Genomic DNA, 15,871 nt, shown 5'->3' with positions numbered 1-15,871 from the left:
ATTCAAAGCAACCCTAGCTTTTGAAGGCAAACGTCAAAAAATGTCAACAAAAGAACGGGCGTGCGAAGTTCCTTAGTTCCGTAACAAGATAAACGTTTCGATTTGGGATTCCTCGTATCGTATTGTATACGGCTTAAGAACGGAACTATTACTATAATGCTTCGTTGGCGTGCGCTTCCAGTGGGTATGTAACTGGCAGGCCCAAAAAAGACATCGGCGACAATTACATTACGTCATTACAGGGTTTAGCCGGTGGATGTCCACCATTCCGGCGGTGTCGGAGCAACGTGCTGCAGTGGTTGGCCAACGTAAGACTAGTAACAATAGAAGTGTAACGAAACTTCAGCTTAATAAGAACAATTCCTGCAGCATCCGAGCCATTGCAGCATCCGGATTACTTTGGAGTTCATAAACTTTTCACTGTCGAGGATCTGTTCAAAGCCCGAGTCCACCTCGGACACAAGGAGGGAACGTTGAACGAGAACATGAAAGGATATCTGTTCGGCTGTCGTCTCGGACACTGTGTGATCGATTTGGACAAAACGGCCGACCATTTGAGGGCTGCACTAAACATCGCGGCCCACATTGCGTACCGTGACGGTATCATTTTGTTTTTCAACCGAAATGCACTTAACTCTCACCTAGTCGAGCGAACCGCCAAAGAGTGTGGTGAGTTCGCGCACACGCGGTACTGGCGCGGCGGAGTGTTCACCAACGCCAACGTGCAGTTCGGGGCCGTCACCCGTTTGCCGGACCTGTGCATTTTTCTCAACACCATGAACAACGTACTGGACATGCACACGGCCGTACGTGATGCTGCGAAAATGAACATCCCTACCATCGGCATCGTAGATACAAACTGCAATCCCAATTTGATCACTTATCCCGTGCCAGGCAACGACGACACGCCCGTAGCCATCGAGCTGTACTGCAGTTTATTCAAAAAGGCCATTCTGATGGGAAAGGAAAAGCGAAAAGAGCACCTCGTGGTGGCCTAGGGAGCAGGAACTGGTTTACGCAGTGAAAAAAATAATTTACGTAACTATGATGGCTTATCGATCGATCGGCTTGTTTTATTTCTCACCCACAACCGGCTGGACATTTACACAGCCTTCCCATTCGAGCGTTTCAAAGTGCACCTCTCCAGAGTGTTCGCTAACGTAGCCGACGACGCACAGCTTGTTAACCACGACTGCCAGGCGACACATCCTTGTGAGGTTTTTCACGTCCAACGTTCGTCGACCATCTTTCAAAACGTGCACCATGTGCGACGCATGAAAATAAAGTGGATCGCCTGGATAAAGTAAGAAATCACAGCCAAACGCGTCTCCAGTCGTTATGAATCCTCCCTCGTTCCATAGGGCTTGAAAGACCCGATATTTGGCGTTTTCTTCTGCGGTCAGCACGAACGCTACAACCGACATTTCTGCGAAAGGGACACAAACTTTGGTTAGTCAATAGTATCAGCGAAGCGGAAAGATTGATGTACCTGCGTCAAATGGATGTTTCGTAGGAAGCTGTACCATGGAATCGAACTTTCCTCGCTTTATTTTTTCCCGTTCCTCGTCTAGCAGCTTCTCTGGAGTGATATCAATATCTATACGAAACACCCAACATATGAGAGGCCGAAACATTGATCATAATTTAAAGAAAGGTCGATTACCTTGCAGATTATGTCCTAACTTGAGCAACTTCTGCTTCTTGCCTTCCATAACTTTTGGCAAATGCTTACGGAACGTGTCTAAACGCTCATTCATAGCTGGTTGTCGCAATTCTTCATTTTGTACTGTGATCATACTATTATACAATTCTTTTTGCTGGCCACTTGGAGCAGTCAGCAAGGCAGAGGTTTTGTCAATTAAACACACCACATTTTTATCCAATAGCAATTTCATTTCGTACACCGACAACACCGCTGGCAAGCCTTGGTGGTGGATGTTCCTAGGATGGGACACCGGTACTCCGATGAGGTTTCCCACGATGCGGTAATTACAACGAAGCGACAAATAGTCTGAAAAAATATATGAAAGGAATCTTTGAACAAGAATGTTTACCCTTTCGGTTTCATGTACTCACCATCTGCATCGTATACCAAACCCCGGCCGTGTGTAAAACTTATCAAAATTTTGTGCATTACAATGAAGTCCGTGCATTCGTTGTAGAGGATTGTTTAGTGCACCCAAATCGGAAATTATCCTCCCATTAGCAAAACGTGCAACGTAATGGTTATTAAGAAAACGAGTTAAATGGAAGCGGAATAGGGAATAGAAGGGATAAAATGATCCGCGTTGCGCAGCTAAAAACGATGTAAACAAAGAAACGGACACCATTTCGTTCAATTGAACGAACTTTGATACTGACAGCATTTGAGTTTCCGTGTTTTGATTTGGAGCTGTCAAAAGTCGACGAAAGAAACTTTTGTTTCGCAAACAATCGCAAAGCGAACAGCTTAAGTTTTCCTCTTTAATAAACTGTAGGAGCAAAAATGGAAACATTAGCGCTCCTTAAGCGAGCATTTGCTTTCGATAACGAGTAAGTGTGAGTAAAGTAATAAAAAAAAAAATATAATAGGCCATTTTTTTCCCAGAATCCCAAAAATATGTCGTTTGTGCATGTCGACGGATGGAGAAATGGAGCCTTTAGCGTACGACGAATCGGGCGATTATCTTTTACAGAAAATCTTTGAATGTACAAGCGTGCAGGTATTGTACTTTTACTAAGCATGCAACCTTCTCGATATCACGATAGAGATATGTCTCTTGCACATTGTCAGGTTACGCCGCTAGCAGGATTCCCATCGAATTTGTGTACGATCTGCGAATCGCGTCTGGATGATCTGTACTTGTTTCGCTGGCAATGCATTAAAAACGATGAGTTGATCAACCGTTTGTCTGAAGAACTGAACAAATCCTCCATACCTCGAGAGAACCAAAATGATGCTACGCAGCGAACGAGTGATTCCGAAGCGGTGACAGGGAAAAATGAGGACGTCAATCCCACCACGAATGAAACAACCGATGGAGACGATTTGGACGACAGCTCGGATTATGAGTTGTTAGAGGTAAAATTAGAAGACGAAGACGAAGACCACGAAGATGGCCAGTCATATATCGTGGTACTAGAGCAGCGGTCACCGTCACCGGATGAAGAACGCGATCTTCAACAACATACCATCGTAACGGATTCATTAGAGCCACCAAAGAGCAGACCGAAAGTAAATACCAGCGTCCACAGTGTCGTTCATGACCGACTGTGTCCTTACTGTCCGGCCACGTTCAGGACGGCATCCAGGCTCATGTTTCACATAAATACGCACACTGGTAAAAAGCCTTACGTGTGTAAAGTGTGCAACAAAGCTTTCCATTCGGCAAACAACCGGAAGGTGCATATGAAGCTTCACGACAAGGACCAACACCACCAGTGCGCACACTGTCCGGCCAGGTTCGCTCAGTTCCATCAGCTTGAGGTGCATATCCGTACCCACACTGGGGAAAGACCTTTTGTGTGCCCGGTTTGCGAAAAGTCGTTCCATTCAGTCAAGAACAAGAACAAACATATGAAAGTTCATAACAAGGACCAATATTACCAGTGTCCCGTGTCCCACTGTCCTGCGAATTTCGCGCGCTCATCGCAGTTACAAACTCACATTAATACTCATACCGGTGCGAAGCCCTATATGTGTAAAGTTTGTGACAAAAGATTCCATTCGTCGCATAACCTAAGAGTTCACAGGAAAATTCACAACAGAAACCAGCAGCATCATCCACTCCAGCAGTGAGTGAAACCCACAACGGTATGCTTAAACAATTAAAGTTGTTGGGAACGGGACTGTTCAACAGCACTTAGACCAACGCATGGCATCTGGTAAAGGGTTAAAAAAGGCATCGCTAAAGATAACCTACGAATGTCGGTTTGAAAGAATCCGAAAAATCCATCATTACGTCGATACGCGTTTTACGACGATTAGCGAAGGATAGGAGTAAGGGAATGGCGTTAACCAGCATAGGCATTTGATCGAGTATAAGCGATAGGCGTAATGCACTTGCTTGATGCTACCGTATGTGTTCTAGGGGATCGATATGGTTCCATGCGTGGGATCAAAATAGAACGCAGCCTAATCCGTATTAGATCAACCCTTTACCAAGAGATCCATACCAACGGGGTTCCAGATGCGATTAGAACATAAGAACGAGAATTCGCGAGAATTTCGCTCTTTCGCTCTCCTTAGCAGGGGACGATTAATTTGGTATATAAGGCATGAAATTTTATTAATAAACCGTCATTCACGACTATTCAGTTTGAGAGATCAAACCGAGCGTTCTTTTACTCGCGTTCCCACGGAGACCGGCAATTGCTCAGCGCATGACCCACTCTGCTGCTGAACAAGAATTTCAGGAATTGAACGGTTTTGAAACCTCAGGTAAGCAACCTCGCGCGCAAGCCCCGCTCCGATACCTATTGAAACGACAAGTTTCGAATAAACGCCTGAGCGGAAGTAAGTGACCGCGTTTGCGCGTGAAACGCTAACGATCTGCATACCTTCGTACGCACGGGGATCGCCCCAAACTTTACAATAGTATGTCGTTATCGTGAAACTAAAACCGCTTTAACCACTAAAACTAAACCAGCTTATTCAACTATAATCACATTGTGTACTTTATTTGCCAGCGTGGCAAATTTTTAGCAACACCAAATCCTTCACTTTGGCGTAATCAAAGTAGCGCGGAAAATCCATGCACACGTTTATAAGCTTCCAACGGTTAACGCCGAAGCGGTTGTTACGCTTTTCGAAGTAACGCAAAAAGTAGTCGTAACACGGAGCGACCGATTCCATGTCCTCCAGTGTGAACACATACCGCTTTTCGAGCGCGATATAAATTGCCTTTAGCTTCGGGAGCTCGAGCAGTAAACTCACAATTGTTCGCACAAACGCTTCGGTTATTTCGTCATCGTAGATAACTGGTAAAGAAAGGGAAAATTAAAACAAATATCCAGTCGAGTGCTAGGAAGTTACGCTTACCATCGGCCGCTATGACGTAGTTGATCGTCTGCAGTTGATTCTTGAATTCTCGCGTAAAATCCTGATAACTCGTTTTGAAGTTAAGTTCCTCAACATTCACCCGGCAGTGTGGGTTGGATAGGTAGGCATTCCTTTCAATGTTGCTTCTGATCAGATCCAGCAGACCTCCAATGTCGATGTCTTGCAAAAAGAAATCATTTATCAAGCGCTTCTTCGATGGCAACAAGATTCAATTCCTACCAGTGCAGATAACTTGCCGTGCGTACATACTGGCCACGATGCTCGTCAAACCGACGCCGGAGCCCAGTTCAAGAATGTGACTATTTTTAAACTTTCGCTCATTATGTAAAATATAGTCTGCCAACAGCAACGCTCCACGCCAGATTTGCAATCCCACCAGGTCCAGACGGGTCGATTTACGATGCTCTAAATATGAAGAAACGGTCCAAATTGTCATCCGTTCCGCCTGGAGCTATTTATACACGTATCGTAACAATTAAACAATTGACTCACCAATTTCGATAGTGCCCTTTCGGAGACGTTTGACCAGAACATCACCGTCCTTGTCAACCTCAAGCTCAAGCGGGGTGTTGTTCGGCACTTTAGTAGTAGAACCGGAACAACAATCGTTCCACTCAGCATCGTCATCGTCACCAGACTCGGAAACGCTTTCGGAATCAGAATCGCTCCCATCGGCACTTTCTTCTCCACCATTTTCGTCGTTGTCGTGTTGGGCGGGTGGCGGTGATGCTGCTGCTATCCCATTGCTTTTCGGGGTAGATTTATGTGCCTGTAATCCATTCGCTTCAGCAACAGTCGACGGATGATGACTTTGGCCAGGGTAAACGAAGGTAAATTTAGACACAGCATCTGAAGAACGAGCCGTTGGCCAGCGCGAATTTTTGGGGTAAGAAAGAACGTATGAATGAGTATCTAACACATATTTCCGTACTCCAAGCACACAGGGAGGATCACAGTTGTGTTAAGCACCGGAAAGCATCGAAATTGGCGAGCGCGTTAAAAACAAACAAGTATACTCACTGCCATTACCAGAATCTGTACTGCAAAATTCCGCTTCAGCGTAAAGCTCGGAGGTCACTTCGAGAGACATTATTCTTAACGTTCGTGCAGCGTCCTTCAGATGCGGGTTGATTGAACTTTGCTAACAAATGTGATGCGCCAATTACGCCGACACCATCTACAATAATAAATGGGCACAATAGCACATAGAGGAACGGCTTAGAGAAAAAAGACCAACCTGTGCAGCGCTCATTCAAGCTGGTCGGATGACAATATTCGACTAGGACAGAAGGACAGAACAGGCTAAGCTGGTTGTCTAGTGACACGAACATTATCATCAGAACTAGCACACCAACATGTGGCCAAAACAAAAGCGCGCGCGAGTATAAATAATTCGCCACATCTCGTGTCGCGTATTGTACCAGCTGTTTCGGGCGGTCAAAAGAAGGTATGTGTCTTTTTCTACAGGTCCATCTCGGTGGTCACGGTGGCCGTAAACTTCCAACGGTCGAAAAAAAGGCACACCAACACAATGCTCCTGAAAGTGAAAACTGCACGTGATTTGGAACATTATTTTCGGATCAGGCGACTCGCCAAAAGGAGACCGGCGGCTCGAGGTATTATTAAGCTGGATCTGTTTCAGACGTAAAACCTGGTGAATGGCATTCTTGGCGAAACGTTCCAGCTCACGGGGTAAGCAATCAAGACGGTAGACGGTTCGAATCGAAGGTCTAGGGCAAAAGCCAATCCGGTAGCGTTTACGTCTCGTCGGTCAGTCGTAAACCCCCGGGCGGGAATTAAAAATAGAACCCTTCTCTCTGAACTTGCGATGGAATGCAAATACGCCGCGTTTACTCACCTTCGTTGCTTTCTGCGCGTGGTGTCTGGGAAGGATGTAAACAAAACACTGGTGGTGGCCAATCATCTGTTTCGTGACGTCATCAACAAAGTAATAGCAAAGAATTGCTCAATCATACCTCCTACATTTACCTCGGTCCTAAAGCGGGGAGCTGGGAGTTTGTAGAAAGATTGGTTAACTAAAATCTGCTACTAATCAGCTACTAATAAAAAATGCAGGAATTTGCGGTGCCAAAAGGTACGCATTTGATAGCCCCCTTAACGTCACATTTGACGTTTGCTCGTTCCTTCGAGAGCACACTACTTTCGCGCTACAACAAACCACTGTAAACATTGAACCTATTAACAGCTATCGATGTACGAAAGCAATGGAAGACGACGAAGAAACACTTTGCCGGTACGGAACACAACTTCCCGCGTACGAGGAAGGTAAATATGGTGACCGCGCCAACCGGCCAACCTTCCGGCTGATCGTGTTTGTCCGTTTTTTATCGCAGATGCCGTACCTTCGAAGAAACCGATCATGGTGGAAGATCAGATTGTGCTCGACAGCAATGGCAAGCGTCGGTTTCATGGGGCGTTCACCGGCGGGTTTTCAGCCGGCTACTGGAACACGGTCGGTTCCGAGGAGGGCTGGAAACCGTCGGAGTTTAAGAGCTCGCGAAACGAGAAAGCGTCTTCCCAACGGCAGCAGCAGCCGATGGACTTTATGGACGAGGAAGATCTGGGCGAATTCGGTATCGCTCCGCAGCGTGTCCAAACAAAGGACGATTTTGCACACGCCAGTGGTCACAGTGCGTCCAGTAAGGCACACAAACGCCGGCTTGACCTAAGCTTCCCCAGCGGCCCAATACCGGGTCAACCGGTGCTGCGGGCACTGCTTGAGCCGGCCAAAGAGAAAACGGCGGTGCGGATGTTGAAAAACATGGGCTGGCGCGAAGGGCAGGGTGTCGGCGAGCGGCAGACGAGGACGGAAAAGAAACGTGCCAACGAGCGCACCACAAAGGAGCAGTACGTGATGAAAGTGTACGGATGTGAAATACCGGGCCGTACAACGGAAGCTGGCGGTGCCCACACCGAATCGGGCTCGGACAGCGATTGCTCCGACTACGAGGTGACATTTGCACCGGATGACTTCGATCCGCTAGTTGCGTCTATGAAGGATAATACCTTCGGCCTCGGCTATAGTGGGCTGGATCGTGGGGGAACGGCGAAAGGCTTCAATCTATTCGACACGCTCGAGGTGGTGGACAAAAACAACAAGAAGCTGTCGATCCGCGGCCAAGCCTTTGGCATTGGGGCGCTAGAGGATGACGATGATCTCGATGTGTACGCTCGGGACGACATGTCACGGTACGATTTCTCGCTCGAAGATCGGCACGCTAAAGCGGGCGTTAAGGCACTAAAATCGGGCCGCGAAGCCAACGCACTGGAAGGATTCTGTTCTGCGAGCAACGGCCAAAGGAAGGCGACAAAGAAGGTGTTCCGATCGACGATGCCGGATTCATTTAAACCGCGACACTGGGAAGAACGACGAAGTCGTTTCGAGCCATTGGACGAGGGTAAGGCTTTGAAGATTCGCCAAGAAAACGCGTACAAGATTCGGGGCTTGGGAAGGCACGATCTCGATCCAAAGGCGCGGGCCGAAATCCTCGGCGAGCAAACTATTGTAGCTCGGACGGTGCCTGACGCACCCGCTAGCAGCAGCGAACCGCCTGGAACAACGGTTACGGGTGCAACTGGGAGTGATAAACAAACAGCTTCCGAGACGGAGCCCAGCAGCCATCTGATTCCTTCGGGTTTGGTGAAGGAAGCCAAGGTTTTGGAGCAACAGTACGTCGGTTCGACGAAGGCCGGCTTTAAACCGTTCATTGCCTATCCGGACAAGCAGGACCGCTACGAGCAATTCCTGGCCTTTCAGCCATCGGAGCGCTATCTGACACGCGAGCAGTACCTAGAATCACTGCAACCGCTAAACCTCTCGTCCTGGGATCGTGAACGTGAGCGGAAAGAGTTTATGCAAGCCGAACGAATGTATCGTCCGCTGGACGGACTGATGTCCGATCGTTTTGTGACTGCATCGACGCTAATTGCGGAGAACACCATCACCCTCGATGCCCCCGGAGAACCGCGGCAAATCAAAATGCAGCGAACGCAAACGATGTGGAAACCGCACAAGGATCTTTGTAAGCGATTCAACGTGCCCGAACCGTTCGGTGGCCTGATGGCGGACGACGGGAACACGGAAGAGAAGCGACGCAAGGAGAAGGCAAAATTTTCGGTGTTCGACTACCTCGAGGCGCCGGCTACGAACAGGCGTGATTTTGTGACCCCAGTCGTAATACCAAGAGCCGCGGCTGCGGCCACCCCAGTAGATCGAAAACCGGGCATCCCTCCGGCACCGGCTGGGCAACGAATTTCGTCGAAGGAATTCTTTACGAACGATTTTCCTCCAACCGACGGTAGCAGCCCATCAGCACCCGCATCCAATGCCGTGGCACCGAAACGGGTGGACCAGAAAAAGCCGCGGACCGCTCTGGAAGAGCAGGTGCTGCAGGCGACAAACAAGAAACCGGAAGAGAAGCGTGATCTGTTCCGATCGATTTTCTGTAGCACTAGCGACGAGGAGAGCGAAACCGATGCATCGTCGTCGGCCGCCCCAAAGGGGGGTCAGCCGGTTGAGCTGACGGACGAGCAGAAGCTAAAGCTGGTCGACAGTTTCGTGGCCATTAAACCGGCGAGTGAGGTCAACATTTTACGCAACAATTCTCCACCGCGGGGCATTTTTAAGAGTTTGTTCGAATTCCGTAAACCATCCGGACCGCCGGCTGGAGAAGAAGGCAGGCATACGGAAGACAGTGAGTCCAGTAGCGGTAGTGGTTCATCGAGTGCCACTGAATCGGTGCCGGGTGAGGAGGACGAAGGCCAGCAGTACTACGGCCCCAAACTGCCAACGGCGACCGGTTCGGGGCCTGGCAAAGCAAATCCCGTGCCGGTTGCGGAGAGCGCGAAAGACGAAGACGTGTGGATTGAAAAGAAAAAGAAAAAACACAAAGACCACAAAGACCGCGGCCACCACCGGCGAAGCAAATCGAAGAGCAGCAAACACAAACGGGAGAAAAAGAAGCACAGCAAAAAACATAAAAACACTAAACGCTAGCAACACACTATTGGTTCACTGAAATAAATCAAAGCCTGAGTACATGTATAATATACATATAACTAATGTGTTTATTATATATTTGAATTCAGTTTCTCTCTTGCCGCAGTTGCCGAGCGGCGCGGAAGTGTACAAAGAATTTCCTGTGGGCGACGCCACACTTCTTAAGTTCTTTTTGATTGCGTGATTAAATTGCAAGTAACTAAATGAAACGAAAATAAAGGAAAGCGTACCATAATAAAGGGAACGTAATGCGAAAAAAGAAGTCAATACAGTTAAAACAGAAATACAACCGAAGAACACTAGATCGTTCGATCCTACACCCTGACGCGCGGCGCTCTCCCCAAACGTCAACAAAGGAGGCGGTTGCGGTGCCGTCACCGCAGGGTGTTTCCAAATGATAAAACCCCAAACGAATGGTGGTTGTTGTCGGGCCGTTAACGAAGGCGAACGATTAAGAATTTGAAATCCGACCCAACCTCTAACCGATAATGTATGCCGGTTGTTTAGTTTTGCTTTTAGTTGTTGCATATCCGTACGTGAGACGAATGGCAGTGAGAGTGCATGAACACTTTCTTCTTCACTTTTCTACTACTACTGCGCTGCCCTGTAATCTGCGGATCGTCGGGATTACCGTAAGTGCACGCTACAGTGTGTTAAACAGTAAGTTAACAGCTAAAATGGGGACAACACTCGCTGGTCACACACACTCACACAAACAGGCTACAGGACCGTTGCGGGATGTCTCTCATATGCCGGTCCATGCAATTTGAACTTCTTTCTACTACTTGTCTGCTAATCAGACTTGATCGGGCCTTGTTGGGGTGTGCATTGGTGGGTAGCGTTTCCCTGTGCAATTCTGCCTGCCGTGTGGGGTACAAATGCTTCGCCGGGGACGTTCCAAATCTACTCTCTTGATATACTCACCGCCTCGTATTGTTTACCAACGTTGCCAACCGATGGCCTTGTCGTGTTCCTCTCTATCTCTCTCTCTATCTCCCTTCTGGGCGGTAAGGTATTTTACGTATAAAAATATCCTATTACAAGATACAACTCTTTCGCGATTCCCTGTCTGAATGTGTGTCCTTCTTGTGATCATTTGGTATCGATGATACACACCGCCCGACATAAGCTCTCTGTCTGTCTCTCCGACTTACACGACACGCTGCAGGACACGCTATCGATTGGCCGGAAAATGCCAAAATCAGTTCGACGTACGCTTCCGCTGCTGCGACTGCTGGAGGATGCCTAGGGAAAGAGATTTTCTTCTAGTCATTATCGGGGACATGATCGATTTCAGGTGCAGTCCGCCGGCAGTGGTTGGTCTTTTGCATAACAATGAGAATGGTGATGCTGGCGGCGGCAGCGATGGTACTGCCGTGGCAGATGATGGTGAGGATGTTTTCTTGGCAGTCGAATGAGGGGCCCCTTTCGCGCTGCCCGAGCCCGAAGCTGGGGATGGTGTTTGTTTCGTGGCGTTGCTGGCTGCGCCTTTGGTTGTGGCAGCGTTAGCGGCGGCACTGGCACTACGGCGTCGGGGAGGCGATATGGCTGTGATGGTCATGAGCATGAGCATGAGCATGATGATGATGATGTCAATGGAAGTACCACGGAAGCAACGAACGCAAACGAGCGACACCAATGCGCGCACCGCATCATCGTGAAGCAACGGACACGTTTGATTAGAAACGGGGAAAAAAGAAGAAAAAAAGAGGCAAAGGAAAAAATAAAGTTAGTTCCAAGGAGTACAAAGTAACAAAAGTGCAAAACAGTACAAAAAGTGTTAACAAAAGTATGACCGTATCCACGCGAAATCCGAATTGGCTAGCGAGAAGGCTTGACGAGTGGAGTTGACCGCACATAAACAGATTGGCACTCACCTGTGGGGTCCGTGTTTTTGGCGGGCGTAATGGTGGGTTTTACCTTGCGCTGTTGCCCTTCGCCAGCGTTGGTGCTGGTGCCGGAGGTGCTGCCGTTGCTAGCTGTGCCGGCGCCGGTGCCGCTGCCTCCGACGCCATTGGTGCCGGAGGACGACGAACTTGCGCCCGCGCCAGACGTTCGTTCTCCGGTGCCACTTCTAGGTTCCGGCTTCAGATTCTCGGGCCTGTGCACCGCCACCGTGTTCCAGTACGTGGTCTGTTCGGCACGATGCTCCGAAACCGTACGCTGCAGCTCCGGGTTGGTGTGCAATATTTTCTACAAAAAAGACAGAGACCGAACGCTGGGGTTCACACAGAGGCCACCCGGCAGTGAAGTAGACATCACGCGCGCCACACATACCCTGAGCTTGCGAATGGTGCGCTGCATAACGTCGGCCGATACGAGCCCAAAGTCAAACATCGAGCTCATGTGGAGCACAAAGTTGCGGTACAGGTTGCGGGCCCACAGCTCGCGGCCCCGCAGATCGATAAACATTTCCAGCGCGATCGGAATCTGACAGTCGCCGACGTACCCGTACTTCATGACGTGCAGATTCCACATCTTCATCAGTTCCTTCTCGCCCTCGTTCACGTCGGTAAACTCGTCAATCATCTGCATCGTCTTGTGCTGCAGCCAGAGGGGATCACTTTCCGCCTCGGAATCGATGTCCAGCTCCTTCGGGTGCACCGGCAGACAGGTCATGGTGTGGTGGTACATCCTTCAAGCGTGGAAAGAGAAACCAACAGATAGGGTATGTTAGGTGGGGCACGTCATTCGGTTCCGTTTTCCCCAGTCCGCCGGCGGGCATACCTATTGTGTCCAGTAATGAACGGTCGCTGGCTGTCGTACTCGTTTTCCTCGCACTCGATAAACTCCGACAGGGACTGCTTCTGACGCCGTGGACGACAAACGAGCAGATTTGTGACCACTGTTCGGCGTGCCGGCACAAAACGGCGCGTGAACGCGGTCGTGGGAAAGAACAAATCCTGCGGGGCCCCGTTGTACGAGCCATCGTACTGTTCGTTTATCGTCACATCGATCTGGGCCCCCTGCGGAATCGCCACGTAGGTGAACATGAACCGCGCGTGGTTCAGCTTGAGATGCTTCAACAGCGAGTACAGTGCCCCACAGTTGACGCTACACCATGGGCAACGGAACACCGTGGTGTGCTCGGTTCTCTGGCGCGAGCAGTTGTTGTGGGTGAACTGATACACCACAACCTTCGTGTCACCGTTGCCGCCGCCGCCGCCGCCGCCGCCGTTAGTTTGGTCGGGATCCGGCACGTCCTCCACCGGCGACTGCCCGTTACTGCCGCGCGGCTCATCGAGAGGTCCTGCGGTGGCAGCGGCCGGAGTGAGGATGCTGTTGTTGTTGATGTTAATGTTGAGTCCCTTCTTGAAGGGAGCCGAAGTCGACGACGGTGATATGGTTTCGGGTGGCTTGTGGTTCTCCTTGTCGCTCGAACCGTTCAACGCTTCACCGCCCAGCTCGGCTGCCATCGGACTCGAGCTCTCGGACGGTACAGGCGTAGCTTCTTTGGTCCATTGCACCCGCAGTTTCAGTTTGGGCGGTATGTTGAAGCCCTCGTACTCGTGCAGGGCGTTGCGTATCTCGTCGATCACCATCCCACCGTCCTGCGAGGTATTGCTGCATTCGTCCTCCGGTGAGTACTCAATCACCTCATCACCATCGGCCGTCAGTCCCATCGTGCTATCCCACTTCCCACCCTTGCCGACGACCGTCGGCTGCTGGACGGCGATTTCGTGCATCAAAAGCTCGTAGTCAGCGTTCGCCACCTGACACTGGCCGTACTTGTCGTACACGATGAGCTCCGTTCCGAAAACTCTGGTGTGGATGTGCAGCTTCTGCCGTTTGCACGTCGGTTCCTCGTCATCGTTTTCGCCATCGGCGCCGCCACAGTATACATCGACTGCGCCGTTGGTAGCGACAGGCAGGGAGCGCGAGATCCGAAACAGCAGTATGAAGGTTGTCTGCGGACCGATCGTTTCACCGTTCGGCGATCCCTGCGTGCCGAACGCATCGATCGGTATGGTGACGTACTGCCGCTTGGACTCGCGAACACCGAACGGCGGCAAGTCCCCATCATTCGGTGGATTGACCCGCGTCTTGGCCTTCCCAACCGAAAACTGCATCAACCCGGACGAAATGGCGTGCCGCTTGTGCGTGATCTTGATCAGATTCGTTTCGATGACCACGCTCCGTTCCCGACCACAGCCGTCGAATAGGGTCGAATGGTTCGACTCATCGAAGAAGCCCAGAAACAGTATCGTCAAGTACTCACTAGTTACGATCCCACCGCCGGCCGCGCTCGCCATGGAAGCGGCGCTCGCTTCGGCTTCCAGTTTCGCTACCTTCTTGCCGAGCATCGAGTCAATTTTGAACGTCTGGCGCGACTTGTGAGATCGCAGGCAACGGTTGCGCATGTACGACAGATTCCGGGACAAAAATATCGGCTAAGAAAAGTAAAAAGTATATGTATGTAGGTGCATGCGCCACTCTGAATGTCAACTACGCTCGTAGGGCTTCGGGGTCAACGGTACCCAGTCCCCGCCTCTTGCTTACCATCAGCATGTTTCGGGTGCGTAGAAATCGATAAATTTGCGACGGTTCTGTGGTGGGAAGAAGGAACAGTACGAAACAGTGTGCGTTAGAGGGCTCGACCCTTGCATGACCCATGGCGCACTTACTCTCTAGCGCCTGCATGAATATTTCGAGATCCACGTTTAAAAAGTCCATCTTCTCTTGTTTGGGCACTGCTACGTCCTGCGTGGTAGTGGTGCCGGTGGCCTCTTTGTCGTTCTTCTTGTTGGATGTCATTTTCCTACGGTTGGATCCCGCGTTACCGTCGCCGTTTCCCTCTTGCCAGCTGTTTTCCTGCTTGCTGCTGCTGTTGCCGATCTGTTTGTCCATTCTCTTTTTGCAAGAGATTCGATCCGATCCGAATCGCGCCTACCAAGGTCCGCTTCGAAACCACGGAGACGCTTCAGACATACAGAGCGGCCGCTTTGGATCCTTGTTGGCTATTTTCTGCAAAGCAACCAAATATTCCAATTGACGAAAGGGCAATAGACAAAAAAAATAACAAAACGCCAGGAAATGACGGCCAGGCTTCTTACTCCGAGGTTAGGCGAATCTTTTCCACAGTTGCCGTCTCATTCGCTCCTTCGCTTGTCACGCCCTCGCCGACGTTCTATAAGCGTCTGTCTTTCTCTGATATTTGCGTTCCCAGAATCCCTTCCCTGGGTAAAGTTGCGTGGGGCCCGTACGGAAAACTAATCCGGCGCAACCCCAACAGTACTTTGGGTGGTCTTGGCAAACGACCGAAGGGTGAATTACCTGCTTTAACACACTTTCCTTTCCGCACCAGCAGCCGCCACACGCAACCTGCGAAAAGCCCAAACAATGGACGCTGTGATCACGCCACCGCAACGCGCGGGTACCCTGCAAGTTGGTTTCCCTCTTCCGCCACTAGTGCACACGTTGCGCAGGAGAATGAATTTACGGTCGAATCCCCTTTCCCATTCGCCAAACTACTAATCCGTTCCGAGAAGATTGGAGCAAATTTCACCGTACCCGCTCAAATTAGTTTGCGAGCGTTGACAGTGACGCTAGGGATTGTTTTAGAACAAAAGGTTTTTTGCCTCGCATCTTTGGCGGCAGCTGACGACAGTTGACAGTTGACAAGTTTAGATCGAATCGGGGCCGATCGATCACGGGCTGGAAACGTTCAAATTTAGCACACTTTTACCACGAAAACATGCCCCGAAAACTGTTTTCACTATTTTTATGGCACACTTTGCTAGTTTTCTCAACGAACAGCACCTAATAACACGTGCCGGCCTTTTTTTAGCGCCCCACGGTGAGCCTTTTCT

General features: G+C 50.0%; 6 protein-coding genes across 9 annotated transcripts; 3 read left to right on the top strand and 3 right to left on the bottom strand.

The window, feature by feature from the left end:
• The first annotated feature begins 44 nt into the window (after positions 1-44).
• Positions 45-1,398, top strand: LOC131208820 (small ribosomal subunit protein uS2m). The gene is made up of 3 exons (XM_058201723.1): positions 45-184; positions 243-308; positions 370-1,398. Exons 1-3 carry the CDS (start codon positions 157-159, stop codon positions 996-998), a joined length of 723 nt encoding a protein of 240 aa, XP_058057706.1. The 5' UTR covers positions 45-156; the 3' UTR covers positions 999-1,398.
• On the bottom strand, positions 1,053-2,284 carry LOC131208811 (tRNA-splicing endonuclease subunit Sen34). The gene is made up of 4 exons (XM_058201711.1): positions 2,077-2,284; positions 1,664-2,011; positions 1,490-1,597; positions 1,053-1,426 (listed from the first exon to the last, which is right to left on the bottom strand). Exons 1-4 carry the CDS (start codon positions 2,132-2,134, stop codon positions 1,074-1,076), a joined length of 867 nt encoding a protein of 288 aa, XP_058057694.1. The 5' UTR covers positions 2,135-2,284; the 3' UTR covers positions 1,053-1,073.
• Positions 2,285-2,409: 125 nt separating this feature from the next.
• LOC131207479 (zinc finger protein 271-like) lies at positions 2,410-4,305 on the top strand. Its single transcript, XM_058200097.1, has 3 exons — positions 2,410-2,532; positions 2,588-2,702; positions 2,774-4,305. Exons 1-3 carry the CDS (start codon positions 2,486-2,488, stop codon positions 3,776-3,778), a joined length of 1,167 nt encoding a protein of 388 aa, XP_058056080.1. The 5' UTR covers positions 2,410-2,485; the 3' UTR covers positions 3,779-4,305.
• Positions 4,252-6,950, bottom strand: LOC131207490 (methyltransferase-like protein 22). 2 transcript variants are annotated; one of them, XM_058200107.1, is made up of 7 exons: positions 6,900-6,950; positions 6,279-6,591; positions 6,062-6,218; positions 5,534-5,890; positions 5,261-5,446; positions 5,021-5,200; positions 4,252-4,959 (listed from the first exon to the last, which is right to left on the bottom strand). In XM_058200107.1, exons 3-7 carry the CDS (start codon positions 6,129-6,131, stop codon positions 4,658-4,660), a joined length of 1,095 nt encoding a protein of 364 aa, XP_058056090.1. In that variant the 5' UTR covers positions 6,132-6,218; positions 6,279-6,591; positions 6,900-6,950; the 3' UTR covers positions 4,252-4,657. The 2 variants fall into 2 exon arrangements, with proteins under 2 accessions (XP_058056090.1, XP_058056098.1); XM_058200115.1 differs by having other exon boundaries at positions 6,071-6,218.
• A 316-nt stretch (positions 6,951-7,266) lies between these two features.
• LOC131207322 (G patch domain-containing protein 1 homolog) lies at positions 7,267-10,058 on the top strand. Its single transcript, XM_058200303.1, has 2 exons — positions 7,267-7,327; positions 7,396-10,058. The coding sequence occupies exons 1-2, from the start codon at positions 7,267-7,269 to the stop codon at positions 10,056-10,058; spliced, it is 2,724 nt and encodes a 907-aa protein (XP_058056286.1).
• A 78-nt stretch (positions 10,059-10,136) lies between these two features.
• On the bottom strand, positions 10,137-15,570 carry LOC131206132 (polycomb protein suz12). Of its 3 annotated transcripts, none has more exons than XM_058198552.1 (7): positions 15,116-15,570; positions 14,687-15,026; positions 14,562-14,608; positions 12,789-14,452; positions 12,339-12,696; positions 11,939-12,254; positions 10,137-11,609 (listed from the first exon to the last, which is right to left on the bottom strand). In XM_058198552.1, exons 2-7 carry the CDS (start codon positions 14,907-14,909, stop codon positions 11,263-11,265), a joined length of 2,955 nt encoding a protein of 984 aa, XP_058054535.1. In that variant the 5' UTR covers positions 14,910-15,026; positions 15,116-15,570; the 3' UTR covers positions 10,137-11,262. The 3 variants fall into 3 exon arrangements, with proteins under 3 accessions (XP_058054535.1, XP_058054537.1, XP_058054536.1); XM_058198554.1 differs by having other exon boundaries at positions 10,137-11,306; XM_058198553.1 differs by having other exon boundaries at positions 15,336-15,570.
• Between the last annotated feature and the right edge of the window lie 301 nt (positions 15,571-15,871).

This window comes from Anopheles bellator, chromosome 1, assembly GCF_943735745.2.
Source record: "Anopheles bellator chromosome 1, idAnoBellAS_SP24_06.2, whole genome shotgun sequence".
NCBI lineage: Eukaryota > Metazoa > Arthropoda > Insecta > Diptera > Culicidae > Anopheles > Anopheles bellator.
This window is presented reverse-complemented; position numbering and strand designations above follow the sequence as displayed.

Excerpts from the sequence above, each read along its gene's own strand:
- LOC131207479 (XM_058200097.1), top strand. The coding sequence starts at position 2,486 with ATGGAAACATTAGCGCTCCTTAAGCGAGCATTTGCTTTCGATAACGA. Across the intron at positions 2,533-2,587 it reads GCATTTGCTTTCGATAACGA|AATCCCAAAAATATGTCGTT; the intron begins GTAAGTGTGAGT and ends TTTTTTTCCCAG. Across the intron at positions 2,703-2,773 it reads TTGAATGTACAAGCGTGCAG|GTTACGCCGCTAGCAGGATT; the intron begins GTATTGTACTTT and ends GCACATTGTCAG.
- LOC131207490 (XM_058200107.1), bottom strand. The coding sequence starts at position 6,131 with ATGTCTCTCGAAGTGACCTCCGAGCTTTACGCTGAAGCGGAATTTTGC. Across the intron at positions 5,447-5,533 it reads AAAGGGCACTATCGAAATTG|AGCATCGTAAATCGACCCGT; the intron begins GTGAGTCAATTG and ends CTTCATATTTAG. Across the intron at positions 5,201-5,260 it reads ACGGCAAGTTATCTGCACTG|ACATCGACATTGGAGGTCTG; the intron begins GTAGGAATTGAA and ends TCTTTTTGCAAG.
- LOC131206132 (XM_058198552.1), bottom strand. The coding sequence starts at position 14,909 with ATGGACAAACAGATCGGCAACAGCAGCAGCAAGCAGGAAAACAGCTGG. Across the intron at positions 12,697-12,788 it reads TTCATTACTGGACACAATAG|GATGTACCACCACACCATGA; the intron begins GTATGCCCGCCG and ends CCACGCTTGAAG. Across the intron at positions 11,610-11,938 it reads CAAAAACACGGACCCCACAG|CCATATCGCCTCCCCGACGC; the intron begins GTGAGTGCCAAT and ends TGACCATCACAG.
- LOC131207322 (XM_058200303.1), top strand. The coding sequence starts at position 7,267 with ATGGAAGACGACGAAGAAACACTTTGCCGGTACGGAACACAACTTCCC. Across the intron at positions 7,328-7,395 it reads ACTTCCCGCGTACGAGGAAG|ATGCCGTACCTTCGAAGAAA; the intron begins GTAAATATGGTG and ends TTTTTATCGCAG.
- LOC131208811 (XM_058201711.1), bottom strand. The coding sequence starts at position 2,134 with ATGCACAAAATTTTGATAAGTTTTACACACGGCCGGGGTTTGGTATAC. Across the intron at positions 2,012-2,076 it reads TTTGGTATACGATGCAGATG|ACTATTTGTCGCTTCGTTGT; the intron begins GTGAGTACATGA and ends ATATTTTTTCAG. Across the intron at positions 1,427-1,489 it reads GAAACATCCATTTGACGCAG|AAATGTCGGTTGTAGCGTTC; the intron begins GTACATCAATCT and ends TCCCTTTCGCAG.
- LOC131208820 (XM_058201723.1), top strand. The coding sequence starts at position 157 with ATGCTTCGTTGGCGTGCGCTTCCAGTGG. Across the intron at positions 185-242 it reads TTGGCGTGCGCTTCCAGTGG|GGTTTAGCCGGTGGATGTCC; the intron begins GTATGTAACTGG and ends ACGTCATTACAG. Across the intron at positions 309-369 it reads TGCTGCAGTGGTTGGCCAAC|CATCCGAGCCATTGCAGCAT; the intron begins GTAAGACTAGTA and ends CAATTCCTGCAG.